The 25,974-nt window shown below is 57.1% G+C and overlaps 2 protein-coding genes across 13 annotated transcripts in view; one reads left to right on the top strand and one right to left on the bottom strand.

Annotated features, from left to right (window-relative positions):
- Positions 1-4,041, top strand: part of TMEM120B (transmembrane protein 120B) — a 63,796-nt gene extending 59,755 nt beyond the window's left edge. For 5 of the 7 annotated variants that reach the window (XM_060118118.1, XM_060118122.1, XM_060118116.1 and 2 more), the window contains one exon: positions 356-2,592. In XM_060118118.1, the coding sequence (XP_059974101.1) occupies positions 356-469 (114 nt within the window). In that variant the 3' untranslated portion in view covers positions 470-2,592. Of the gene's footprint in view, positions 1-355 lie in introns of all 7 variants that reach the window. The other 2 variants (XM_060118120.1, XM_060118119.1) reach the window with 2 other exon arrangements.
- Positions 2,067-25,867, bottom strand: RHOF (ras homolog family member F, filopodia associated). Of its 6 annotated transcripts, none has more exons than XM_060118126.1 (11): positions 25,710-25,867; positions 25,257-25,299; positions 23,757-23,861; positions 21,715-21,805; positions 18,163-18,212; positions 16,002-16,087; positions 15,327-15,496; positions 14,929-15,016; positions 4,945-5,054; positions 4,723-4,857; positions 2,067-3,604 (listed from the first exon to the last, which is right to left on the bottom strand). In XM_060118126.1, the coding sequence occupies exons 7-11, from the start codon at positions 15,462-15,464 to the stop codon at positions 3,440-3,442; spliced, it is 636 nt and encodes a 211-aa protein (XP_059974109.1). In that variant the 5' UTR covers positions 15,465-15,496; positions 16,002-16,087; positions 18,163-18,212; positions 21,715-21,805; positions 23,757-23,861; positions 25,257-25,299; positions 25,710-25,867; the 3' UTR covers positions 2,067-3,439. The 6 variants fall into 6 exon arrangements, with proteins under 6 accessions (XP_059974109.1, XP_059974108.1, XP_059974107.1 ...); XM_060118125.1 differs by lacking the exon at positions 25,710-25,867 and adding an exon at positions 25,591-25,625; XM_060118124.1 differs by lacking the exons at positions 25,257-25,299; positions 25,710-25,867 and adding an exon at positions 24,929-25,089.
- Between the last annotated feature and the right edge of the window lie 107 nt (positions 25,868-25,974).

The raw sequence follows: 25,974 nt of genomic DNA, 5'->3' as shown, positions 1-25,974 counted from the left end.
CTGGGAGACCGTGGGAGGGAGTTCGGGAGACCAGGGAGCCCCTCAGTGGTCTGAGAAACCCAGGGAGGTTCGTGCTAGGAGGGGAGCCGCGGGAGGAGCCCCCCAGGACTCTGCCTGACCCCCTAGGACTCACACCCTTCACCCAGTTAGCCCAGATCTCTGCCTTCTGCTGGCAAACGCTGCAGTTCGCAGGTAGCTCGTGCCAAGGGGGTTCTGAGGTCCCGGGGGGCGCGGGGGGCATTTCAGCAAGGAGAGCTGACCCAAGCCGGCGCGGCCTTTGCCTTCTTTCCCTTGTGCTCTCTGCCTCGCCTTCCCCGCCCTGGGCACCCCCCTTCTCTGCATGCCCCCCGCCCAGGTGTTCGTGTTGGCGCTTACGTTCCTTGTCCTCTTCCTCGGCAATTTCCTGACCACACTCAAAGTCGTGCACACCAAACTCCAGAAGAACAGGAGCGAGGCCAAGAAGCCATGAGCCACGGGGCCGGCGCCCCTCGACCCCCGGACTTTGAGACTGCAGGGGATCCCAGGCGACACCCTCGCTGCCTGGTTCCTCCCAACCAGTGGCCACTGGCAGCAGTGACCTCAGGGGCCAGCGGCATCGCTGGGAGCAGAGCCGAGGCCCCGGTCCGGCCGGACAAGAGGAATGTGACCCCAGCCTGTCCGCGCAGTGTTAGCCCGCCCCGGCCTCCCTATTTATGATATTTAATATCGGCCCACCCCCTTCCCTAGAACCTGCCGCCCTCTTCCCCCGCTGCTCTCCGCGAGACTGCGTCAGTCTTCCTGGGGGGTGGGGGAGGCTTAGCCTCAGGGTCCCCCTCTGTCCCCCATCCTGTCGTTTGAGCCCCTCAGGTTGGGCTTCGGACGTGCGTCGCTGGGGTTGGGTTTCCGCTAACCTGCTACTTACTGAGTCCCAGGCGGGTGGAAGGAAGCCCTTCCGTGTCCCCGGGAGCCTCCCTCCCCGGGGCACCGCTTCTGCTGTAAGCTCCCGGCCTCCGCGCCTCCGCCGCGCGGGTGTCCAGGTTCTCGGAGAACCGCTGTCCGTCTCTTTGTGCCTCGTGCCCTTTGTGCTTCCTGAGTCTGCAGCCTGCTGGCCGCCAGGTGGCCCTGCCTCCCACAGGCCCCGGGCTTGGCCTGAGGCGGGAGGGTTTTCTGAGCGTCACCACCAGAGGGCGCCCCTGCACCGTCTGGCTGGTGTGAGGGCTTTTTTTTTTTTTTTTTTTTTTTCCCCGCCCCCTCTCAAAGTTTGGGTCCACTTTTGGGGGCTTCATGTCTCCCACCCCTCAGCCCACCTTCCCAGATTCTCTCCGTGAGTACTCAGGGCGTGGGGTCAAGCCCCTCGGCGCTGGTTGGGACGTAGGCCAGCGTGGAGGTCACCCACGCTCGGGCTTCCTCCCTTCACCTCAGAAGTTCTGGAATGGGGGGAGGTGTCTGAGCAGGCTCACTTCGAGGTGGCGGCCACACTCTATAGAGGCCAGGGCAGGTCTGCTGGTCACCTCCCGTTAGGTTCTGTATCTGTGGGGAGGGTGAAGAGGCTAACAGGTTTGGTTGCATTTTCTGCGTCGTCTCCTCATATGGGCCTCAGCCGTCCTTAACGACTTACTTAGAAATCGCTGTCGACCAGAGTACATAGATGGTGTCCATAATCATGCTCTGGGCGTCAAAGGGGTTTAAACTTTTAAAGTATGAAATTTCCCCTCCCCTCCCCCCAGTAAGATTCCACATAAAAATCCAGATTTACACTTTCCCTAGAGAAATGGAAAGATCTAGAAACCTTCCCACAGAGCAGCATCTGGCTGGGCTGAGCTGCCGTGTCTAGGGTGGGGTGCTTGCTTTCTCATTTGCCATAGGCCCCACCACTCCCTGTTATCCCTGCCCTACTTCACGCATTTGGGTCTCCCCTCTGGCCCTTTAGGCACTTGGGTTTGCCCTAGACTAGGAGTTGGCGAACTTTTCCTGTGAAGAGCCAGATGGCAAATATTTTAGGCTTTGAGGGCCAGATGGTCTCTCACACTACTCTAGTCTGCAACTGGAGGGCAAAAGTAGCCAATGCATAAACGCATGGGCGTGGCTGTTTTTCAGTAAAACTTTATTTACAAAAATAAAGATTTGGCCCACAGACTGTGGTTTGTGGACCTCTGTCCTAGACCACGAAGCCTTGGACCGAATGCTCTCTTGATTCCCCAGGGCGTGGCAGGGCCTTGGGGAACCTAGGTGGGGTGGGGTAGACTTCAGAAGTCTCTTTCTCAGGCCTAGTGGGGGCTGAAGCACTGGGCAAGGGAGGGGCTGAGGCAGGAGATACCCGGGATGGCAGGAGCCACCTGAGGCCATTATCTCATCTTAGGTGACGCTGATTCCTGGGCTTACTCAGGAACCACCAGCTCTCAGTCTCTGGGGCATCAGAAGCACCTGGGGCACTTGTTTAAAAACTCTTGGGCCCCTGACCCCAGACCTTCTAGGAGGTTCAGTGAATCTGCACTGGGGGTTAATCAAGTCTGTTCTCGCAGGAGGCCATCTTGGTTCCAGATCTCCACATCTTGGCAGAACTGGAGGCTGTGAGAGACGGGAGCTCGATGCCTATTTAAATGAGCCGGTGCTGTCCTTCTGCAGACAGTCTGTAGAGAGACCTGACTTGCCCAAGATCACTCGGAGCTGATGTCACTTTTCATCTCGGGTTTCTGGCAAGTCGTGGCGAGCGGAAGGGTTGCAGGTGAGGAGACGCTGAGCGAGGGTCACATGGATCGGCCAGAGAATACTTTTTGCTTTTTGAGAGAGGTTCTTCTCTGCCTCATGTGCGTCCAGCTCTGGAAAGATGGCGGCCAAGCCGAGGGCTGAGACTTAAGTCCTCTGTTTGGAAGGGAGGAGGGAGGGGGCTGGGGCCTGTGTTCTCCTGATAGGCCTCGGTCCCATCCCCGTGCCTGAGTCCCTGCGGGGAGGAAGCAAGAAGCTGGAGGATGCAGCCAGGCCTATCTCAGGAGAGCAGGGAGCCGGGTGACTTGGGAGACCAGGCTTGGGGGCTGTGTGGAACGCTGCCAAGTCCACATTTATCCTCATAGCAGACGTCATTTCTCATCTCAAGCACAGGCTTTGAGGACCTATTGGGTGTGCAGAGGGGGACACACAGCTGGGGGTTGGTAGTGATGAGGGCACTCCTGAGTCCTGGGGACAAATGCTAGTTCCAGGGTACAGAGGGACTGAGTCCAGCACCCTCGCCCACCACCACCACGCAGGCTGGAGGGGAGTTCGTGGTCAGAGCCCCAGCTGGGAAAGGAGAGAGTTCCAGAATGTTCCAAGCCACAGGCTCCAGACACCAGGCCCTGGAGACGCCCGACTCCAAGTGCCCTTCGAGAGCTGGAGAGGGGGTAGGATCCGGGGAGTAGTCTGGAGCTGGGTACCTGGGTCCTGTCAGTTCTATCGTGAGGGCTGTGGGCCCCGCCGGGAGGTGTCAAAGCAGCAGGCACAGGCGGTGTTGTTTCTGCCGCTGTGCTTTCTTCAGAGCACTGAGGGCAACCTTGGCGGCCTCTCGGAAGACGTCCTCCACGTTCTCCCGAAACTTGGCAGAACATTCCAGGTAGAGGGCAGCTTGGATCTGCTCGCAGGCGCTCTGGCCCTGGTGGGGGGAGGGGCCGCGATTAGAAGAGGGGTCTGGAGCATGGGGTCTCCTGTGAGACCCCTCACAGATTTGGGGGCTTTCTGGGGGCGGAGGCCTTGGGGTGGGGATGCTTCTCCACCCCAGGGCCAGCACTCCCCAGTGTGTGCAGATGGACCATGAGGGCCAGTGTGGTGTGGCCTATGGGCTGTAGCTGCTGGGAGCTCTGTCCTGGCCTCCAGCCCACGCTTCCCCCAAACTCAGGCAGAGATGGGGGCTGACTTCAGCCGAGAACTGGGGTGGTGTGTTGTGTCTGCCAGGCCTGTGAGGAGAGTTAAAGGCCTCAAGACAAAAGGGCTTCCTACGTGCTTCTCTCCCCTGCTCTTCCCGAAAGCACAATTCGGGCAACTGAGCTGGCTATTAGAGTAAAAACAGTATTTCTAACACAAATTTATTAATGCCTGCTCCTTTTTATTAAACTTTATTAGTTTTCCTTTGTGTTCCTTTTATTCTGCCATGCCTTACCCAGAAGGCCGCAGGGTTCGGTCAGGCTCATGAAAGGAACCCTGCTTTCCAACACGGGCCTGCCCTTCCAGGCCTCTGGGGAGATGGGACAGGGTGGTGGTTAAGGGCTCAGGCTCTGGGGCCAGAGTGACTGGGATGGGATCTTGGCTCCACTTCAGGTTAGCTGTGTGACCCTGGGCAAGCTACGTAACCTCTCTGAGTCTCCATCTCTTCTCTGTAATACGGGGGGCGCTAATAGTACCTGTCTCAAGGTTATAAGGATTAAATGAGGTAAGTAATGTAAAGTGCTCAGGCAAGTGGCCTATCATTATTAATATCTAAAAATCATTATTCTTAACCCCCGGCAGTCCAGTGGTTAGGACTTGGTGATTTCACTGCCGTGGCCCTGGGTTCAACCCCTGGTCAGGGAACTAAGATCCTGCAAGCTGCTCGGGGCGGCAAAACAAAGAAAATTATTATTTTTAGAATCCTGCTGGCTTCAGCTCCCAAAAGGCCACTAAGGCACACCAAATGCAGAGGCCAGAGACCTGGGAGGCTTTCTGGCCATGGCTGTGTCCTGGGCTCCTGGCGATGGGGTGGAGTGGAGCGGGGCGGGGGAGGGGGCCCTGGCCCACCTGTGTGTAGGTGATGGGCTCCAGCTGGGCCGCCCGGAGCTTGCGCAGCTGCTCCTTGTCCTTCCTCAGGTCTGTCTTGCAGCCGATGAGCACCATAGGGATCCCACGGCAGAAGTGGGTGACCTCAGGGAACCACTGTGGAAGGAGAGGGCGGGCATCAGGGCTGGGGCCCCGTCCGTGGCCCCTCCTCCAGAGGCAGGCGGGCTGGGAGAGGGGCCTTACCTTGATGAGAACGTTGTCATAGCTGGTGGGGTTCATGACATCATAGCAGATGAGCACGAGCTGGGTGTTCTGGTAGGACAGGGGCCGCAGCCGGTCATAATCTTCCTGCCCTGAAACCAGACAGCAGGTGGAGGTCAGGGAGGTACCACTTCTCTACCTGAGTCCCCTGTCTGGGCTCCAATGGGTGAGGGGTTGGGGGTCTCCTGGGCAAGAGACTCTAGGCCTCAGTTTCCTCGTCTGTAAAACAGAGGTGGCAGCCCTCAGTCCTACACCAGATAAAAGCCATGCAGGGACTTCCCTGGTGGCGCACTGGCTAAGACTCCACGCTCCCAATGCAGGGGGCCCAGGTTCGATCCCTGGTCAGGGAACTAGATCCCACATGTATGCCGCAACTAAGAGTTCACATGCCACAACGAAGGAGCCCACGTTCTGCAACTGAGCCTGCCTGCTGCAACTAAGACCCATCGCAACCAAATAAATAAATATTAAAAAAAAAAAAAAGCCACGCAGTGATCAGAGATAGGCCTGATTGCAGGGTAAGTGCTGGAAAAACTGCTAGTAATCATGTCAGCGATGATCGCCCCTCCCTCCCATCCTTATCCCTGGTGCTCAGGTTAAAACTGCAGACGCTGAAGCCAAATCCGAAGTGAAGCCTCCCCTCCCTGAAGTTTCAGACCAGTGGGGTTGGGTAGGCCCAGGACACTGCAGTTAACCGTGGAGTGCGCCCCCCGGGCTGAGAGGTGCGTGGCCTCTGCTTGAGCTCCTCCTGCCATTCCTGCCAACACTAGGAGGAGGGTGGGGGGTGCTAGAGGTGACAGACGTGCGCCCATCCAGGTCCACTCAGCACAGTGGCTGTCAACCCTGCTGCATACCAGACTCACCAGGAAGAACTGACAACTTCTGACACTCAGTCCCTCCCAGCACCACCTGGATCAGAACCCAAGGCTGGGCTTGGGTAACGGTGGGTTTGGGTTTTTTTAAAAAACTTTTTTAGTAGTTTTTTATATTGACAATTTCAAACCTACAGAAAAATTACAACAGGGAGCACAGAACTCCCTTACTCAGATTCACCGAGGCCTTACGTTTTGCCCACTTGCTTTATCTGTGTATATACACTTTGAACCACGTGAGAAGGAACTGCAGACCTTTGGCTGCCCCCCCTCCACCCGGGAGAGTTCCTCTGCGGTTTTTCTAAGAACAAGGACGTCCTCTCACCTACTCAGGACAAGTATGAAACTCAGAAACCAACACTAACATTGTACTCTTCTAATCCAATCCATAGGCCGTATTTAGATTTCCCCAATAATGTCCTGTAGTATTTTTTTCCCTGGTTCAGAAGCAGGCCTGGGGTCCCACCCTGCGCGTGGTTGTCATGCCCTATTTTTGTTTAAAACTACCACAGTGAGAACTGAGAGTCTTTCAGGCCCTATGAACTGAGAGTCTTTCAGGCCCTATGGCGACCCCTGGCCACCTCTGCACAAAGGTGACTACCTTCCAGGGAACACAGAACTCGGAGCCCAGGGATTCCTGCCCCTCCCTCTAGCCTGTGGGTGCCAGGGAGGTGCCGCCCGCCCTCTGATCCCTCCCTGCCAAAGGCCTCTCAGGACAAGCAGCCTCTCCCAAGAGCACAAACAGGCCACATCCTGCTCCCAGACCCCTGCTGATGACAGGGCATGGCCGTCATCTCCTCTCCCACTGGCCCCCCTCAGCCCAGGGATCCCTGATGGTGTGCCGTGACTGGGAACCCAGATCTAATGACGGCTGGGCCGGGAGGACTGTGCTGTCATTCAGCCAAAGTTCCCTCAACACTGGAGAAGGGGTGAGGGGTCGTCAGGGCCCGGCAGACTCAGGCCCTCCTGCCCTCATTACCAGAAAGCTGGAGAAATCCTTGTAAGGTGGTGGGAAACCGGCCCAACATGCTATTCCAGCCCCTCTCCCCTTCCCATACATGTCCCCTCTCCTGACCTTTGTCCACCTCTTTCTGATAGGGTAGCCACTAGCCCCACGTGGCTATTGGAGTTAATTAACATTAAAAATTCAGGTTCTCCATTGCATTGGCTACATTTCAAGTAATTAACGGCCCCACGGGGCTAGTGGCTACCGCACTGGGCAGTGCGGGTGCAGAACGTCTCCATCATTGCAGAAAGTTCTCCTGGACGGCATGGCGCCATCCTCATCCAAGCCACCGTCAGTCTTCCGTGCCACCTCCTCCCTGGTCTCCTGCTGCCCCTCAATCCATTATCCACCTGGCAGCTGGATGGATGGTAACACAAGTGAAATCACACCCCTCTCCCCTCAACTGAAACACCTGCAGTGGCTCCCCACTGCCCTTTGCAGAAAGTCCAAGCCTCTCCCAGTGGCCCACGTGACTCCATCCGCCTTCCTCCTGCCCCACTCGCTGCAGTGCAACCAAGGCAGCCTCCTTGCTGTTTCTCAAACCCATCAAGCTCTTGTGCCACACCTGGAATGCTTTTCCCTCATTTTTCCCCCCCATTTCCTTCCTAGCATTTTACTTTTAAACATTCAGACTGACCATCCACAGTATTTCCTTTTTCCAGATAATTGCCTTCTCTCTACTACTTACTGGTAACGCCACCTTATACGTCACACTTTTTTGGGGGGCGGCCGTGCGGCTTTGGGATCTTGGTTCCCCAACCAGGAAATTGAACCTGGGCCCTTGGCAGAGAAAGCCCAGAATCCTAGCCATCAGGCCACTGGGGAACTCCCATCACACTTTTTAGAGTGTCTTTGCCTATAAATGATTAAGAAACCTTTACAGGGACTTCCCTGGTGGTGCAGTGGTTAAGAGTCCGCCTGCCAATGCAGGGGACACGGGTTCGAGCCCTGGTCCAGGAAGATCCCACGTGCTGCGGAGCAGCTAAGCCCGTGCACCATAACTGCTGAGCCTGCGCTCTAGAGCCCGCGAGCCACAACTACTGAGCCTGCGAGCCACAACTACTGAAGCCCACGTGCCTAGAGCCTGTGCTCCGCAACAAGAGAAGCCACCGCAATGAGAAGCCTGCGAACCGCAATGAAGGGTAGCCCCTGCTCGCCACAACTAGAGGAAGCCCGCGCGCAGCAACGAAGACCCATGAAAAGAAAAAGAACAGCAAAGACCCAATGCAGCCAAAAAAAGGAAACCTTGACAACAACCACCTGCATGATGTGCTAGTCAGGGATCTTATGAATACTCCCATTTACATATAAAGAAACATGAGACGTGAAGTGACCCCTCTGAGGTCACCGAATCAGAGCCAGGCCTGACTCCACATTCATTCAATTCCAAGGCCAGTGTTCCTTCTGCTGATACACAGCAATGCTCTATTCTGCTCTGTAGTGTGCAAAAACAGGTTCTGGGCCTCTACGATGTAATGATGCGGCTCAGAATTCTGGCCTCACATACACTCTGATTCCCTTTTAGAAACACGGCAGGAGAAGACAAGCAGTTGTAAAATGGGGCTATGGTGTTCTGACGTCTCCTCCCATCTTGCCCGGCTGATTCCTCCGAGAGGCCTTCCCTCACCACGCAAAGTCCATCCACAGCCTGTACTCACACATTTATTTGTTTACCGCCTGTCTCCCCGGAGACTGTAAGCACCCTGAGGGCAGGGTCCATGTCTGTACTTAAAAATCATTCCTGGCACCCGGTAGGTGTCCAGTCACTATTGGCTGGTGGGTGGTTGAGAAGTTGTTCATCTCTTGTCAGATGCAGCAGAGACGAGGGCTGAGACATGCCACTGGGCTTCGCAATTAGGGCCTGTGCTGACTGCAGCAGGCTTGATGAGGGCGGAGTCAACCCACCAGGCAGTGGGTTGAAGGAGGAAGTCAGACCAAGCCTGCTCCTGGCTCAGGGCCTCTCCCTTGCTGTTCCCTCTTCTAGAAGGCTCTTCCCAGGTAACAGCATGGCTCACTCCCTCGCTTCCTTCAGGTCTCTGCAGAAATGTCACCTCTTCCAAGAGAACTTTCCAGACTGCTCTGAAACAAGAGCCTCCTCTGCAGTCTGTCCCATGACCAACTATGGCTTTATTTTTCTCCCTAGCAAGTATCACTACCTGACATCACAGTTGTTTTTGTTTTGGGGGGAGATGTCCCTCATGAGCATGTAAGACCCTGAGGACAGGCCATCTCTGTCCTGCTGTTACATCACCTAGCGCACAGACAGGCTCTATAAACATTTGGGGAATGAACGAACAAACAAATGAGCCGGTGAATAAAGTGGAATAATAATCTCTATGGCTTTCAGGTTTGCAAGGGCATTTCACTTCCATCACCTGTGTTAATTTTTTTTTTTTTTTTGGCCGCACCTCGCCGCGCGCAGGATCTTAGTTCCCCGACCAGGGATCGTACCAGTGGCCCCTGCAGTGGAAGCGTGGATTCCTAACCACTGGACCACCAGGGAAGTCCCACCCGTGTTAATTTAAGCAGTCACCCCCCCACCCCAAGGGAAACTGGGTGGGCAAGTTCTTCCTGTTAGGAGCCCACGTGGCTGGGGGTGGGGCTGCGGGTTTCAAGGTCACTGACAGGCTCCCTGTGAGCTGAAGCACCAACGCAGTTCCCAGCTCCAAGGCCAGTTTCCTGCCCGGTCGCTGTAAAAGCTCCAATCCTCCCGGGAAGCCTTCCTAATTGGGAATTAATCTCTGGACCTCAGTTTCCTCATCTGTGAAATGCATATGTGAGGAACAGGTGAGCCTCGATCATAAGAGTCAAAATGATTAGTACCAACAATATTTGTCGGTGGTGCGCTCACTCATCACATGCCGGGCCCCACGCAAAGCCCTTTACCTGCACAGACTCCTCACTCCTCACTACGATTCCTCACTACTGGCTATTGTTTTTGTTTTGTTTTGTTTTGTTTTTGCCGAGTCACGCAGCTTGTGGGATCTTAGTTCCCCGACCCAGGATTGAACCCAGGCCCTTGCCCGTGAAAGCGCGGAGTCCTAACCACTGGACCGCCAGGGAACTCCCACTACTGCTATTGTTATCACCAATTTACAGATGCGGAAACTGAAGCACAGAGAGGTGAAGTGACTTGCCCAACGTCACACAGCCAAAGGGAAGCTTCATAAAGGACAGGAGACCATAGGTAGGACTACTGGGGTGCTTCTCTCTCAATCCACCCCGGAGGATAGGGAGCTGTCCTCACCCTACAAGCCCCAACCCTGACCCAGTGAGGAAAGGTTGCCAACAAGGGGATCTTGAGAGGGAGGGACTCTGGGAGAGGATGGGTAACCAGCCCAGATCCCACCGCCTCTTCCCAGTTGTCTTCTTGACTTGACTGTCCCTGGCTCAGCTTTCCCCAGGAGTTCAGTGTGAACCTCCACACAGGGACCAGGCCTGCAGACCATGGACTTCTGGGTGCTGTTGACCTCATGTCTGCTTGGGAGGAGTGGAGTGTCCTGGACACCCCACCCCTGTGAGTCAGGAGAGCCAAGCTCCACTCAGACTCATTTTCCATGACCTGGGCACCTTCCCTCTCTGGGCCTCAGTTTCTGTATCTGAAAAAGGGGGTGATAACCCTGCCCTTGATATTGGAAGTAAAGAACTTGTAGGCTGAGCAATGCTGGGCAAAGGTGTGGGCCTGCGGTTACTATTGAAATAGAAACTGAATGGGGACCTGGGTGGGGGATTCTAACCCCAGATCTTTGGACTCACGAGCTCTAAGAGGCCTCCCATCCACTAGGACCCTCCCCATTTACCCACAGTAATGCCAAGGCTTAAAGGGGGCAAAGTCATCTGCCCAGAGGCAAACAGGGGTCCCATTCTGGCCTCTGTAGATGGGCTTGAGAGGTTAAAAAAGCCCCCCGAGTTATGTGCAAAAGGACACATTTGCTTCTGGAGAGGAAAGGTCTTCTGAGGCACAGCTCCCCCGGAAGCTGCCCATCTTCCTGAAGCTGGCAGTGCCGCAAGGCCTGAGGAAGTGAGGCTCACGCGAGCGTTATTTCCTTTGTGGGAAGCTGTGCCATGACGGTCATCTTTCCGGGGGCATGGTCCCTAAGACCTGCCAGGGTGTCATCGGGCCACAGTGGTCCCCAAATCTGCCAGAGGACATCTACAGGGCACGTGGTTCCCATCTCTGGCCGGGGTGTTGGTCAGGGGAGGGAGGGGTGCAGGCAGCGTGAGAAGGGGAAGCTGCCAGAAGAGGAACCCACTTTTACTAGTGCTACTGGGGCCCGCCCACCTGCGTCTCCTAACCGCGGCCTGGAGCTCAGACCACGCATGGCCACAGACCCACAGCGTCAGCTCCCCCACCTCCAGGGCTCCTGGCTCCTAGGCACCCCTCTTGTCCGTGATTCCTGTCTTAGCGACTTCTTTGCACCCCACTTTTCCTACTGTTCCCATCTCAGGCTGGGAAGGGGACCATAGCTCCCCACCTCCCGGGGCAACTCCAGCCAGTCCTGTGATGCCCCACCCCAAAGCCCAGATAGCTCTGTCTCTGGTTGGTGTCTTAACATCCCACCTCGCCCCCACCTCGCCCCCACCTCCCCTCTCTCTGCCCAGGAAACTTCAGACTTCACCGCAGCTTCCTGCCTCTGAGGGTGTCAGGGCCGGCAGATGAGCTGCTAGGGCAACGGGTGCTCACAGCACCCGCCCCCTTCACCTTTGCACACGGAGAGCTCTGTCACTCCTCCATCCACCCTCCCGCCGCAGTGGTGTCTGGAACTGCTTCCGCAGGACGGAGACAAGTAGCCAGACTCTCCTCCCACACGGACCCCTGTGGCTGAGGTCCTGGGTGTGGAGAAATTCAGCCTCTTGGGGGGGCCACCCCATCCCACAGCTCTGGGCACCACTGGTTGGCTGGAAAGATGCTCCCCTGCCCCCCACCTCCCACCATAGGGGCTAGCCCATCAGGTTCTAGAACCTTCTACGACAACCTTTACTAGACTTGGGGCTTCCCTGGTGGTGCAGTGGTTAAGAATCCGCCTGTCAGTGCAGGGGACACGGGTTCGAGCCCTGGTCCTAAGCCCGTGCACCATAACTACTGAGCCTGCACTCTAGAGCCCGCGAGCCACAACTACTGAGCCCACGAGCCACAAGTACTGAAGCCTGCACGCCTAGAGCCCATGCTCCACAATAGGAGAAGCCACCGCAGTGAGAAGCCCACGCACCACAACGAAGAGTAGCCCCTGCTCGCCACAACTAGAGAAAGTCCACGCGCAGCAATGAAGACCCAACGCAGCCAAAAATAAATAAATACATAAGTAAACAGATAGATAAATAAATAAAACCACCGTTACTCACCTCTACCTGGGCCACTCCCTTCACCCTGTCTCTATCTTTTTCTAGTTGATCACCTGGCCATTCTTACTGCCACTTTCTTCGGATATCTGTCCACCCCAGAGAGAGAGACGAACCTCATCACCTTTATCACAACGGACCTTCTCCAGGGGTGTCTCTGCAGCCAGGTTTCTTTTTCATTCATTCATTCCACAAGCCTCGCTCTGGGACAAGCACCACGCTGGTGACTGGGGTGTGGAAGAGGAATGACCCAGGCTTTCCTTCATGCTCCTCCTGACAGTGGGGCTTCCCAAGTCACAGCGGGACACCCTTGAGGGAGCAGCCTCGTCTCTTCCCCCCAGAATATCCCTCCTGGGCCGTCCTGCTGACTTTGAGGCCAGTCTCCTCCCCCAGGGATGCCGCTGAGAGGTTCAAACCCCCAGCTCTGCTTTTCTGCCACCTGGAACAGTCTTGCTGGGAAGGCAGGGGGTGGGGGCCGGCACAGAGCTCTGCATGCAGCGGGTTCAAAAGAATAGGCTGGGGCTGGGGCCTGGGCCTGAATGGCAGGAGGTTAAAAAATCACAGTGACAGGGCCTCCCTGGTGGCGCAAGTGGTTGAGAGTCCGCCTGCCGATGCAGGGGATACGGGTTCGTGCCCCGGTCTGGGAGGATCCCATATGCCGCGGAGCGGCTGGGCCCGTGAGCCATGGCCGCTGGGCCTGCGCATCCGGAGCCTGTGCTCCGCAACGGGAGAGGCCACAACAGTGAGAGGCCCACATACCGCAAAAAGAAAAAAAAAAAAAAAAAAAAAAATCACAGTGACAAACACTTAGTGAGCCCTTCGCAAAAGCCAGGCCCTGCACTAGGTGCTGCATGTCACATGAATTTGATGTAATTCTCACCACTATTTTAGCCTTGATTACAGAGAAGGCAACTGAGGCCTAGGTGTCCCCACTGCCACGCAGCCAGGGGAGCCGGCATCAAAGCCCAGGTCTGACTCCAAAGCATGTGGCAGGAAGTTGTGGACAGGTCATCACTGCCCCGAGTGGTCACTGCTTCTGATGATTTGGGAAGGAGCTCTCCCCATCCCTCCCACAGTAGCTCTTAGTGAAAATCATTCCTTATACCAAGTAGAAGCTTTCCAGAACCTCTACGGGGCAATCTACGCTGATAAGTTCTTTGAGCATCTTTCTCTGGGTGAGGCCGGGAAGACCAGAAGTGATCCCTACTCTGGGTCCCATGAGGGAGGCTGCGGTGAAGCCCTGAGGGCAGAGGAAGGAAGAGAGAGTGAAATCTTCCCTCTGACTCCCCCTGCCCCGCCAGCACTCCACCCACAAAGTGGGGTTAACGAACCGGCCCCTACCTGGGTCCCGGACAGGAAACATGTGAAACTAAGTGTCCCAGACACACCACGATTTTTACTGCTCTTGTGGCCACGCCCTTGGGAATTCCTCAGACGCCTTTGGCTTTCCCAGTTCAAGGGGCTGGAGGCCTGGCCCTGTTCTGGGGGCAGCCCTGCAGGGCCCTCATCCAACAAGAGAGGGTCCTTAGAGGCCACTATAGAGGGGACACACCCATATGGCAAGGTCAGGAATGAAGAAGGGGCCTGGGGCTGGGAGAGCCCCTCTCCTGAACCTCTCCAGGGTGGAATGAGAGATGTTACTGACAGCCTTTCGGAGCGGTGGGGAGGACGGGGCGGGGGGGGGGTCCTGGATCTTGGCCCTGTCCAAGGCCAGCTGGAAGACTTCACCTCATACACACAAGGCTTGGCCGACAGGGGAAGGGACACCTGATGACATAGTTCCCTGCAAATCACTAAACACTGAGTCACAGAGGCTGGGTGAGGCCCCAGCTGGGATCCTGACCTTTGCTCCCCAAAGTTGATTCAGCCCAGAGGGGAGTCAGGGCAGGATGGAAGCTCCCCAAGGGTACCAGTACCAGCAGTGCTACCCAAATCCTCCCGCTGGCTGTGCGCCTCCACCCATCCCCCAACAACAGGAACGCTGATGACTGTGATGCAATTAGCATAAATACACTTGCCTTAGGAGCTGCAGGTGGCAGAAAGAACCTTATTTTGGACCTACACTCCCTAGAGCTCTGTTCCTTCTTCAGTGCCAGGAAGAAACAGAACTGTAGCCACAGAATCCTAGAACCACAGGCTCAAAATTATAGACCATAGAATTCAGAGTCATGCACCATAGTCCACGGAATTCCAGACACATGGGCTCAGAATGTGTAGCTCCAGGGCCCTAGAGCCTCAGGACTGTTGGCCACAGAATCCTGGAGTCACAGGCTCTGATCTGTAGCCCAAAGTATTCTAGAACATAGGACCCAGAAATGCAGCCCACTGAACCCTAGCACCAGGGGACTCAAATCTGCAGCCCACAGAATCCTAAGAGACCACAGCATGTAACACACGAAATCCTGGAACCATGATAAGCAGAAGCAGAGACCACGGTTTTCTAGAACCACAGGAGAGGAAGGAACCCGTGAGCCCTCAGAACATCAGCGCTAGGAGGGTGGCTCAGGAACTCACCTCTTCCAAATACCCTCCTTTTACAAATGGGGCGACTCTGTCGGCCTCCAGCACCACCTAGTCAGGCGGTGGTCAACCGGTTCCCAGCCAGCGCCCCTCCGCGGCCTCCAGGAGTGACGGGATGTCAAGGCCCGGGAGAGGCAGAAGGGCGGGCGGGGATGCCCGGCGGGGGATGCCCCTCAGGGGTAACGCTCCTGGCGGACCCTAGGACCCTCGCCGCGCAGACGCACTCACCGGCGGTGTCGTATAAGTTCAGGGTCACCTCCTTGCTGCCCACGGTCACGCTGGCCGTGTACTTCTCGAACACGGATGGGGCGTAGTGCTGTCGGAGAACGGGCAGGGTTGGTTCTTAAGGGGTGCGGCGGGGACCCAGGGTCCGGCTGGATCCCCACCCCCACCTTCACCCCATCCGGCTCAGCCCCCCTCACTCTGCTGGGCTCTGGGATTCCCGAGGGGGCGCCCCGGGGTGACGGCCGCCTCTCCGTGCGCAGGACGCCAGGGACCTGGGGTCCGGGCTCGGGGCGCAGGCTGAGGTCCGTCCCTCACCCCCAGTGGTCCGTCCCTCACCCCCAGTGGTCCCAAGCCCGTCTCCCCCACCCCCAGCCTGCCTCCAGTCCCCCGGCGGGCCTCACCTCGGGGAAGGACCCCTGGCTGTACACCATGAGCAGCGAAGTCTTGCCGCAGCCGCCGTCGCCCACAACCACGATTTTCAGCTCCTTCTTGCCCGAGCCCGGGGCGGCAGTCGGGGCTGGGGCCCCAGGGTTGTCCATAGCCGGGAGCAGGCAGCACTGGCGGCGGCGCCCTGAGGCGAGCGCTACGGTTGAGCGATCCGGGGCGGGGGCGGGCCCCAGGGCGGGGCTAAGAGAAGCCCCGCCCTCGAACCGGCACCTCCTCCGCCAGGCAGCCAGCCGAGTCGACCTCCCAGCCTATTTCCTTCCTGCTAGGCTCTCGGCCCAGAGTCTTCACCTCTCATTCCCAGGGAAACTGAGGCAACTGAGAAACGGAGTGCTCAGCGGCAAGCGCAGCTCCCATCTCCTCTCCTGCGAGTCACGGCGCCCCCCACACCCCAACCTGCAAGATCTGATAGTTTCCGCCCCTTCCCGCCTGGCACCCTTGATTGGCAGTCTCTGTCTTCGGGCAGGGACCCTCTGATTGGCCGACTCGGCCTCCTCCATCGGGCAGGGTCTCTTTGATTGGCGGACTGCCCCCCAGCCCTCGGGTTCGAGGAGCCTTGGTCTCAAGCTCTGGGAAAAGCCCCCAGCTTCGCCCCGCCCCAACTATGTGGCCTCGGGGAAGTCCACTCTGACCTCAGTTTCCCCCCAGAAGGTAGCGTCGTCGATGGTGCCAAGAAAGATCCTGGCATAGGGGTCCTGTCTGCCCACGTGGTCTGGCCCTGTGGGAGTGAGCCTGTGTGTCGGTTGGGGAAGAGCGGTTCCGCTTACCTATCACCCCACCTCCCAAAGGTGGAGGTCTGGCGCCCTCTGCCGGGCGATGGCCTCGGCGCGGTGACTTTGGGAACAGGTGAGTGGCCCCAGAACCCTTTCGAGGGTTGGCCCCAAACCAAGCGGGCGGGAACCTCTTTCTAGCAAGGCCCAGAGGCGTGTGAACCAAGCAAGACGCCGTCGAGAAGGGGAAGGGGAAGGTCAGGGTAAATCTAGTTGAGATCAGCTGGGCCCCTTCCGTCACTTTGGAGACTGATAACCCTGCTCCCACCAAGAAATTTGTGTTCTCCAACCAGCAGCCCCATATCCTTCATCCCAAGCTTTCTCCTCAACCCCCGCACCCAAACTGCTATTTACTGAGCGCTCACTCTGGCCAGGTACTATCAGAGCGTCTGGGGGAAACCACCCCTGCCTCCCACCCCTTCCCTCCCTTGGACTGTCTTTTGCACAAACCAGGCCAGTGGTCAGAGGAGTGGCAGAGGGACCCCCAGGAGCAGGCATGTACCAGGCAGGCACTGGGACATGGCTAGGTGAGAGAGCAGAATCTTTCCCAGCTGGGGTAGGACATCTGAAAGTTTCCTCAGAGAAGGGCTGGCAGGATTCAGGATCTTCTTGCCCTCACCCCACCCAGAAGATTCCCCATTTTCAGGTTCTCAGCAAGGATCAGGTAAACTTTACTTCGGAAAGGAAATCGCCAACCCGGCAATACCATAAATGCCAGGTCAACATATTCAGAGGATGCAAGGCATAATCTGACCACCAGATGGCAGCAGAGACTGCCCCGGGAAGGCCCCAAAGAGTCCAGAGCTGGAAGAGAAGACCCAGCTCCAGGTTCTTAAGTGGAAAGCCCTACTCTGTCACCCGGCCAGAGGGCATCTGCTGGGTCAAGCACCCCTAGACAAATTTACAGCAATTCATTCATTCCTTCTTTGCAGCACACGTTTATTGAGAGGCAATTGTGTTCCTGCCTTTGAGGAACTCAGTCCTGAGGGAAGCAAAGGAGTCTGCGAGACGAGAACAATTCAGACACCGGAGCCCCTGTGGGGTTCAGAGAAAGTTGAGAGCTGGGCAACAGATGAACTAAGCTTGGCAGTGCTGGCAGGAAGGGCCAGTGGAAGTAGGATGAGTACCCAGCCTGAGTAAATGCATGGTGGCTGGAAACCCCATCAGGTTTGGCAGTGGCTGGGGCGTGAGGAGGGAGGCCAGACATGGTTGTCAAGGTGATGAGGGTTCGATCACAGGGGCCTGGCTACTGAGCTCAACATGGGTGTCAGACAAAAGCTCTGAACAGGAGAGGAGCCCAGCCAAAGCTCTTTCCGGTGACCAGGGGGGAGCTGTGATTGGCTGGTGAGGACAGGGCTGGGGCCATCTCTACACAGTGGCAGCCTGGGGCTGGCAGGAGAGGAGGGGGAGGAAGCCATCACTCAGGGAGAGGGAGGATGGAAGAGGGCTTTGAGGGAGGGGAGGACCACTTACCTTTGAGCCAGGCACAGGCCTGACCTCACATCAGATACCCTGAAGCTCAGGGAGTGACTGGGAGAGTAAGACTACCTCATCTGGGAAGGGCCTTGAGAGAGTTCACTTAGAAGGGTGAGCCCACTCTGAGCAAACTGTGGGAACTGCTCCAGCCCGTAGGGAGAGGGCATTTGACTTTTCCTCAAAATCCTCAGACCTCGGTTTCCACCTTTTCTAACTAATGGATTTCAACTTATAACAGAAAAAATGACTTACATGAAAACAGGTCTTCCCAGGCCAGCCCAGGTCCAGGCAGGACAGCTGACACTGGCCTCAGCCTGCCCACCCACCCCTGCTTGGCCGAGAGGCTGGCACAGAGCCCCAGCCCCACCCGGCCTGGAGCGTGTTTGATTTGGACCTGGCTCCAGTGGTGGTGTAGGGGCTGGATCTGTAGCTAAAAATACCCAGCAGCCAGGCCAGCTGCTCGGAGCTTCCTTGGAGGTGCTGGGCCAGGGCAGGCCGGCTGAGGCACTGGGAACACCCACAGGCCTGGGGAGCCCTACTCCCTTACCTGCAAAATGTTCCGAGGACCCACGCCATTCTTCTATTCACCAGGAATTCCTGGAGAGATTTAGGAGGGTAAGAAAAAATTCTTTAAACTGGTTCTTGCCACAAAGCTGTTGAGACACAGAAGCCTAGGGGAGCTGGCAGGTGGCATTTGCGGGGGTGAACTGATCTGTGTTCACATCTAGGCCTGGGATCTAGTGAGGCCAACTGACCACAAGAGAGAAGTAGGGCCAGATCCACTTCTGTCTTGTCAGGGCAAGGTCTGGCCAGCACAGGTCAGGACAGGGACGTTAACGACAATGTTAATGGCTTCCACTTCCCTGGTGCCTCAGCATACTCTGGGAGGTCACTACACACCTGGGGGTCACCCACCCCACGTGAGACAGAAGTAACTGACCATCCTCTGAGGTCCCAGGGATGGGAGGTGGCCCAGCGCAGCCTGGGGGATCAAGGCTGTCTATCCCTGTCCCAGGACTCTCTCCAGGCTCAACATCTGGTGGTGGGCTCAGGGGAGTCACCACCAGAGTACAAAGAGCTACCTCCGCAAAGCCAGACTCAGAGACAGGTCAAAGGTTATCTGCCAAACTCCTCCTCCTGGTTCACAGGGGAGACCACGACTCCTGGAGGGGTAGGAACTCGTCGAGGTCACTGGCCAGATGGAGACGGCACTGGACCCAGGCGGCCTCTGAGATGGCGGGGTGCCCATCTCCACAGTCCAGGCAGAGGTTCAGTTTCCACCCAGGGGGTCCAAAAGGTCGTACTCCACCACGCCTCGGCTCTCGGCCAACGGGCCGGAAGGGGCGGGGCCCTGGCGTCCAGTAGGAAGGCAGGTCTGGCCACCTCCGGCCGCCCTTCCGCTGGCGTGGCCCTCTCCAGGCAGGCTCCACCGGCTGGGCGCCAGGAGCAGCCCCGCCCCGAGCTTGCTGGGTGACCGGTGGGTGGAGCCACGCTCTCGGCAGAGGAACCAGTCTGAGGACTGATAGGCTGCCCCGCCCCTCCCTTCACCTAGGAGGTACTGTCTGCCAGACAAAGAAATTAGAAAGAGGGGGTGAAAAAAGGAAGCGGGGAGGAGTACGATCCTTCCAGGTCATCGGGACCCCTCTCCCTTCCAAGAATCACACCCGGACCACAGTGGAGCGCCTCATTGTTGCCTAATTGGTCCGAGGGCGGGAGTGGAGGAACTGGCTGTAACCCTCCAAGCTGCTGCTGGCAGGGAAAGGTTTAAATCAATCATTTAACTATCCAATGCCTACGGGAGGTAAAGACCCCAGCCCCGTGGAGCCCCAAGGACTCTATCAGAAGGGATGCAGCACACCCTCAGGGGGCAGAAAGGTCACCTGAGAATCCAGGGAGTTGAATGAACTCATCAATGGCAGAGCCGAATTTAAACCTCCGGACTGGGGCAGACCGGAAGGAGGGAAAGGCTCATGTAATACTACAAAGTGCTCACCCTGGGTAGCGGGAAGGGAGTCTGGTGCCAGGTGTGGTCGGCTGCACCCCTTGCCCCCCAGCAAAAGACAGCATGGACCAAATCCAGCTTATCTGGAGACCCTCATGGCGCCAAGGCATGGCAGCCAGAAGGACCTAAGAGTACCACGCTGGTTACTTTCAACCAAATAGCTTTCCCAGCTCCCAGGCAGTGACGCCAGCAGACAGCTAGCACGGGCAGGAGCCCAGAATAACCCAGCAGCTGGGGCGAGGGGGTGCCATGGACACAGGTGCTGGGCTGGAAGACACCTGGAATCTCATCCTGACTGCCGGTGGTGACCTCCTGACCTTGGGTGAGTCACGTTACTCTCCGGGTGGGGGGGACCCCCCAAACCATGACCCATCATGGAACAACAGCTTGTGGACTTGAGGAAAGGCCACCATCCCAACTCACACACTGGAGTAAAAATGGAGCTGGCTCCCAACCAGCAGAATGTCAACCTTCCCCTTTGCCCTGAGGCTGTGCCACGTGCTACGAGGTGGGCTGGTGGGGGAGGAGCTCTCAGACAGCCCAGCCCCACTCCCCGCAGCCACCTCCGAAGGGGGGCCAGCTGGCGTGAAGCCTGTGAGGCCGGCCCCCTTAATCGCACTTAATCCGCCCTCCACCCTTTACGGCAGGCTTTATTATCATCACTTTACACAGGAGACTCGCCCAAGGTCAACCAGCACAGGGGAGAGTCAAACCCACAGCTGCCTGCCTTAGAGCCTCCCTCGATTAAGCACCCATACGCCCCCAACAAAACCTCTGGGTCAAGCCCTACGGCTCCCCCAGTCCTCACTCCAGCCCCCAAGCTGAGGGATGGGATAAAAGTGAGCAGAGCCTATCAGACCCGGAAGTCAAGCCTGGGCCCGAACGGAGGAGGCGGTGCAATCAGCAGCATCTGGACCCAAATGGCTCATCAAAGTAATCACAAACTAAAGATCACATGGGGGAGGGGTCAGGGATCAAGGGCCGCGCTGTCTCCAGCTGCGGAGCTTCCTGGAGATAAAGAGAATGGGAACCTGCATGCTGTCAGCTTGCGTGAGGAGAACAAGCAGAGCTGCCATCACTACGAAGCGACACCTCCGCACCAAGAAATAGTTCGGGGTTCCCAGCGCACATGCTTGGGTCCTCACAACACCCCAGGTGTTACGTGGCCCAAAGGTTCTCAAAATGTCTCCACACGGCAGCATGAGCATCACCTGGGAACTTGTTAGGCCCCACCTACTGAATCAGAAACTCAAGGACCGGGCCTCGGAGTCGATTCTAATGAGCCACCCGTGTGATTCGGCTGCACGCTCAACTCTGACAATCACTGACCCATCTGCGCAGCTGGTGAAACTGGGGCTGAGGGTCTGTGCTGCTTACGCAAGGTCACAGCAGGTGAAATGGCTAGCCAGGTTTCAAATCCGGGTTTGTCCCCGTTCTACAAACAGGGTTTTTTCTTTTTTTTGGTTGTGGGTGGGGGGGCCTGGGTGAGGTGGAATCGTGGGAATTCCCTGGAAGGGCAAGAGTCGAGAAACCTCTTTCTTAAAGAAAGCCGGCCCAGATCTCAGGTCTTTCTGTTCTTCACCTCCCTAGCAGCCAGACATCGGGGGGGAAGAGGCCAGCTCACACAGTCACCCCACACGCCCCCAGCGGGGGCCGGAAGGGAGGGCCAGGGCCGGCCCCGGTTTCCTGGCAGCTGCCTGTGTCTTTCAAAAGAGGCATCCAGGGCACTCCACCCACCAAACAACACACAATTGGGAAATACTGGGTTGGCCCAAAAGTTCGTTCGGGCTTTTGTAAGATGTTATGGCAAGACCCGAACGAACTTTTGGGCCAACCTAATATATCCAAGTGCAGCCTTTCCTATGCTGCTAAATATGGCAACGAATTGCACGCCCCAAACTCCTGACAACGGAAGCTGACAAGCGGGGATGGATGGACCAGGCAGGCCCAGCAGGCAGCCGATTTCAGTCCCACACATCTGTGGGGGGGGAAGGGCTGCAGAACCAGACTAGCAGGTTTGGGGTGCCCGCCCTCCCTGGGCTCCAGGCCAAAGCCCCCCAAATCTCTCTCGCAGGCTGGGAAAGGGCTCACACCTACCTTAGTGGGAGGACTGTCAAACTAGGCCTGCTTCTGTCCAAAGGAGAACGGTCCACTCTGGGGGTACCGGGCCCCTTCTCCGGTCATGATCCTGGGGGGAAAAATAGGAGGGTGTTTTAGGGCGTCGATGGTCACAAACCGGACACGGTCTCCATGAGGGAAGGGGAGCCTTACAAATGCCGCTCCCCCCTTCCCAGCTGCCAAGGCAGCCCTCACTCCAGAATGAATAGGAGGGGGGTGTGGATGAATCACTAAGGTTCAGCCGGGGCGCCGAGCAGCAGGCGGCGGCTCATCTGCATTTCCAAAGGCCCGCCCCGTCCGCATCCCCTCCCCCAGGAAGGGCCGGAGATGCGAGGGTTTACCCCAGAGCCCTCCGCCTCTGGGGATCCTGGGGAAGGCCCGCTCGGCTTTCCCAGGCCCCAAACCCCACCCCACCCTCCAGAGCGCCGGCTGGCCGGCTGTGCTTGGACGGCCACCTAGGGACGTCGGTGGCCTGCGTGAGGGCCTCAGGCCCCAAGTGGGGACAAAAGGGGCCCACCCGCCCCTCGGGCTCGGCTATCAAAGGGCGGTTGGAAGCCGGACGTGGGCGCCGAGGCTCGGGGTGGGCAGCAGGGACGGCCTGGGATCAGGGCCGGGCCGCGGGGAAGAAGTCCGCGGCCTCTGGAGGAGCCGGTCGGGGTCAGGGGGCGGCCTCGAGGCCCCGACTGGCCCCGTGGCCCTTTGTTACTGGCTCCCGCTCAGGAGGGAAGAGAAAAGACCCCGCGGCCGCGCCGGCCTCCTCGTGCCCGCGGGGGCCCCCAGGTCGGGAACGGGGTCCGAGGAGGCTGCGGAACCTGCGCTCTTCGTCGAGGCTTCCCCGGACCAGGGGCGTCCCCGCAGGCGGAGGCCTGGAACGCGGGCGGCGCCGCGGCGGCCTCCCCTCCCCCCACCCCCGGCCCCGCCGCCTCCTTCCCTCCTCCCGCCTGGCGCGCGGCGGCCGCCACCGCCCGAGCCGCGGGCGGCGCGCGAAATGGCGCCCGTCTGACCGCCTCGCCCGGCGGAGGCGAGCGCGAAAGCCGCGGCGCGCGACGCCCCCAGGCCCGCGGCCCCCCAAACGGCCTCCGTGACCACCCCTCGACCCGGGGCGCTGTGTCCTGCGGGCTCTCGGGGCCCGGCCCGGCCGAGGGGCCGCCGCCTGCTCCGGGCTCCCAACGACAACCGGGAAAGGAGGGAGGAAGGAAGAAAGAGAGCGGCCGCCATTAGCCACCCGCAGTCCCGCCCTGGCTCCTGCCCCGGCCTCGGCCTCGGCCCCGGCCCAGCCGGCGGCTCTGCTCTGAACCTGAAAATAAAACTCGTGTTTGGGAGGGAGGAGCGAGCGCGGCCGGGAGCACAGGCAGCGCTCGGGCTGCAGGCGGGAGAGATGCTGCGTCATGGTGCCAACATGGACGCCGGCCTTTTGTCCTTTTTCGCTCAGGAAGCGCAGGCGCACCCCGGAGCCCCGAAAAGCCGGCTTCGGAGGGCGAGACCCCCACAATCAAAAGGGAAAGAGGCCCCAGGCCCGGAAGGGGAGGTTTCCTCGGCTTTTGTGCCCCCCTTCCCCAAAGCACTTCAATTTCTTCTCCCCCCAAGGCTCAGACCTAGAAAAGCGAGGAGGACGAGCGCAGGCGGCTCCGTGGATACCCCAGGTCGCTGGGGAGACCTTCCTCTCGCCTCCGGGGCAGAAGGGGCAAAAGGGTCTGAAGAGCCCTCCTCGTCCCCACCCCCGCCACCCCTCCCCGATCCGGCTGCCAAACATGAAGCTCCAGAAACCTTCTCCCCTCAGCTCCCAAACATTTGCAGCCCTTGGCCTGCTCGAAAAAACATTTCCTCGAAGGGGTAAAAGGCACGTTTTTGTTGTTGTTGTTGTTGTTGTTGTTTTACTTACCCGCTCACCCCGGTGCCAGGGAGTCTGGAAGATCAAGCTGGGCGGAGGTTTTGGAGGTGTTATTGTAAAAAATATCTTTTAGGGGGATTGTTTAGTTGGGAATATTTGGGGGTAGTGGTGGTGTCTTTTTTGTTGTTACCTTTTTAAAGTTACACTCTCATGGCATTTTCTGCTCCTTCCACTTCTGCAAATTTTCCAGGGTTGGGTTGGCAAAAGGCGGCTTCGCTGAGGACTGTTTACTGCTCTGGATATAGCAATGGTGTGACCGTCATTAAGAGACAAAAGGCGAAAATACACAGTCAAATCAAACAAAAGGCAAAAGACGCACCGGCCATCCCAACCACCATAGAAAATACCCCCGAGTTAACGATGGTGTTTGGCTCGAACCAGCTAGGACTTGTTTTCCAGTTTTAATCTAGTTTCCTGTGACGGGTTTTAGTCCCTTTACACAAAGAGGTCTTCCTTTCCCTCACCCACCCCCCTACCAAGACGAGAAAAACAGAGATGTTTTTCTTCAAATAGATCGATTTTCAAAGAAAGTGTACATGTTACTGGGAAGAAAGCTGACTAGCATTTATTGCTATAAACATTTTCAAAAGCTTAAAGCTAAAACCCTAGCTGTATAAAAGCAAAATCGTCTAAAAGCATTTTAACTTTTATGTTAGACAAGAGCGACAAAGACATACATGCAGATGAAGGTTCAGAAAATTAAGGACATCTCAGCAACATTAACATGAAAACTGCACTGCGTAAGGACAGAATGGACTGGGTACTTACAATGTAAAAGGTTTTTAAAAACTTAAGAGTAACGACTGCTTACAATTTTTTGTTGCTGCCATTTCGCTAGTCCTAAAACTATACATTTAAAACATTACCTTGTTAAAAAGAGAGCAGAAGGAGTTAATAAGATGGCCAGTTTTAAGTGTTTAATAGAGGAAACTATATATATATTAAAATTTATTGTTCAGTCAAGAGAATACAGATTAAGACAGCTCCAAGCTCCCCCCACCCACCCACCCAAGAAAAAAAAAAAGAGGAAAAAAATTAAATATGTCGTTTACTTAGGTTTTTTGGAATTCAAAAATGTTAACTGCTGACATTAATGGTGTGCTATGACCTAGTTATACAAGACAAAGATGGATTCCAAGTCATAAGGAAAAATCCAGATCTTTTTAAAAAGTCTTCTTCATTCTTCCAATTGTGAGTCCTTTAGCCTGTTGACAAATGTTAAACACAACACTGAGGCGTCCTGAACTGGATGGTGGAGTCAAAGGAAAAACATTCCCCATTTGCAACAAAGGAAAAACCCACTTGGCCATTTAATTCCATTGCAGAAAAATGGCTCCCCTCATCTGTTGGCCTCTCCTTGGTGTCTGATGAAGGATGTTTTGAGAGCAGCGTCTAATAACTCAAGCCCTATAGAAGCCGCGCGCTGATTGGCTGCCGCACCCTGCCGCCCTGCTCCAGCCAATTACCTACCCACGGCCAAATTACAAACCCCGAAAAGAGCCCCAATGTGAAATACACCACCACGAAGCCCCAGCGAGGCGACTTCCTTGCCTCGGCCGCCCGACAGGAGAGGCAGAGGGGGCTACAAACGCGTCCTCGCGAAGCCCGGGAGCCTTGGAGTTGAACTCACAAAATGGAAGCCGCGCGCTGATTGGCCGCCGCCACTCACGGACCTTTAATAAAGAAAGGGGAAGGAAAGATAAATGCAAAAAAGGGGGACTCTCCCCTCCGTCGGTGACTGGAGGAAGGGGGGGTGCGGGGAGAGAAGCATGTGTTCACAATTACAGGGCGCTCCTCTCCAAAAATAAAAACAGAAAGAAGCTTCTATCACCCAGGTCCAGGCAAGGGCTGCATCCTCCCAGGAATGTGAATGCTAATTTGGTTAAAATCCTGGTTTCCCTTCCCCAGCTCCGCTCCGGGGGGAGGGGGTCGCGGGGCAGAAGAGGAAGCCGGAGCCGAGATACCTCGATTGCAACTCGTCTTGGAGCCTCCTTGCCGCCCCTCACGGCTCCCAGCGTCCAAACACACAATCACACACACACCCCAAAACCCAGCCCTTTCCCCTGAGCCCCCACGCGCCCACCTCCGGTTTTGGCAGTTTGGAAACAGTTTTGGAGGCCCCAGGCGCACGCCGCGGCGGCCGCGGCTCGGAGGGTAACCCCAGCCGCGGGAGGTAGAGCTCGGGGAGACCCCCTCCTCCGCCAGCCAAGCCCCCCACCTAAGTCCCAGCAGAATAAATAAATTAAAAGGCCTTCCCCCCGGGAGGGGGAGGCAGTGTGGGAGCGCGAGAGTGAGGGGTGGGGGGCCGCTGGGGCCCGGGGCTTTGGCGGCGCAGCTGCCGCCGCCGG

Source organism: Mesoplodon densirostris, chromosome 15 (genome assembly GCF_025265405.1).
Source record: "Mesoplodon densirostris isolate mMesDen1 chromosome 15, mMesDen1 primary haplotype, whole genome shotgun sequence".
Classification (NCBI taxonomy): Eukaryota; Metazoa; Chordata; class Mammalia; order Artiodactyla; family Ziphiidae; genus Mesoplodon; species Mesoplodon densirostris.
This window is presented reverse-complemented; position numbering and strand designations above follow the sequence as displayed.

Coding starts and splice junctions, on each gene's coding strand:
- RHOF (XM_060118126.1), bottom strand. CDS start 15,464: ATGGACAACCCTGGGGCCCCAGCCCCGACTGCCGCCCCGGGCTCGGGC. Junction 5,055..14,928: donor GAACTTATACGACACCGCCG/GTGAGTGCGTCT, acceptor GTCTGGTTTCAG/GGCAGGAAGATTATGACCGG. Junction 4,858..4,944: donor ATGACAACGTTCTCATCAAG/GTAAGGCCCCTC, acceptor CTCCTTCCACAG/TGGTTCCCTGAGGTCACCCA.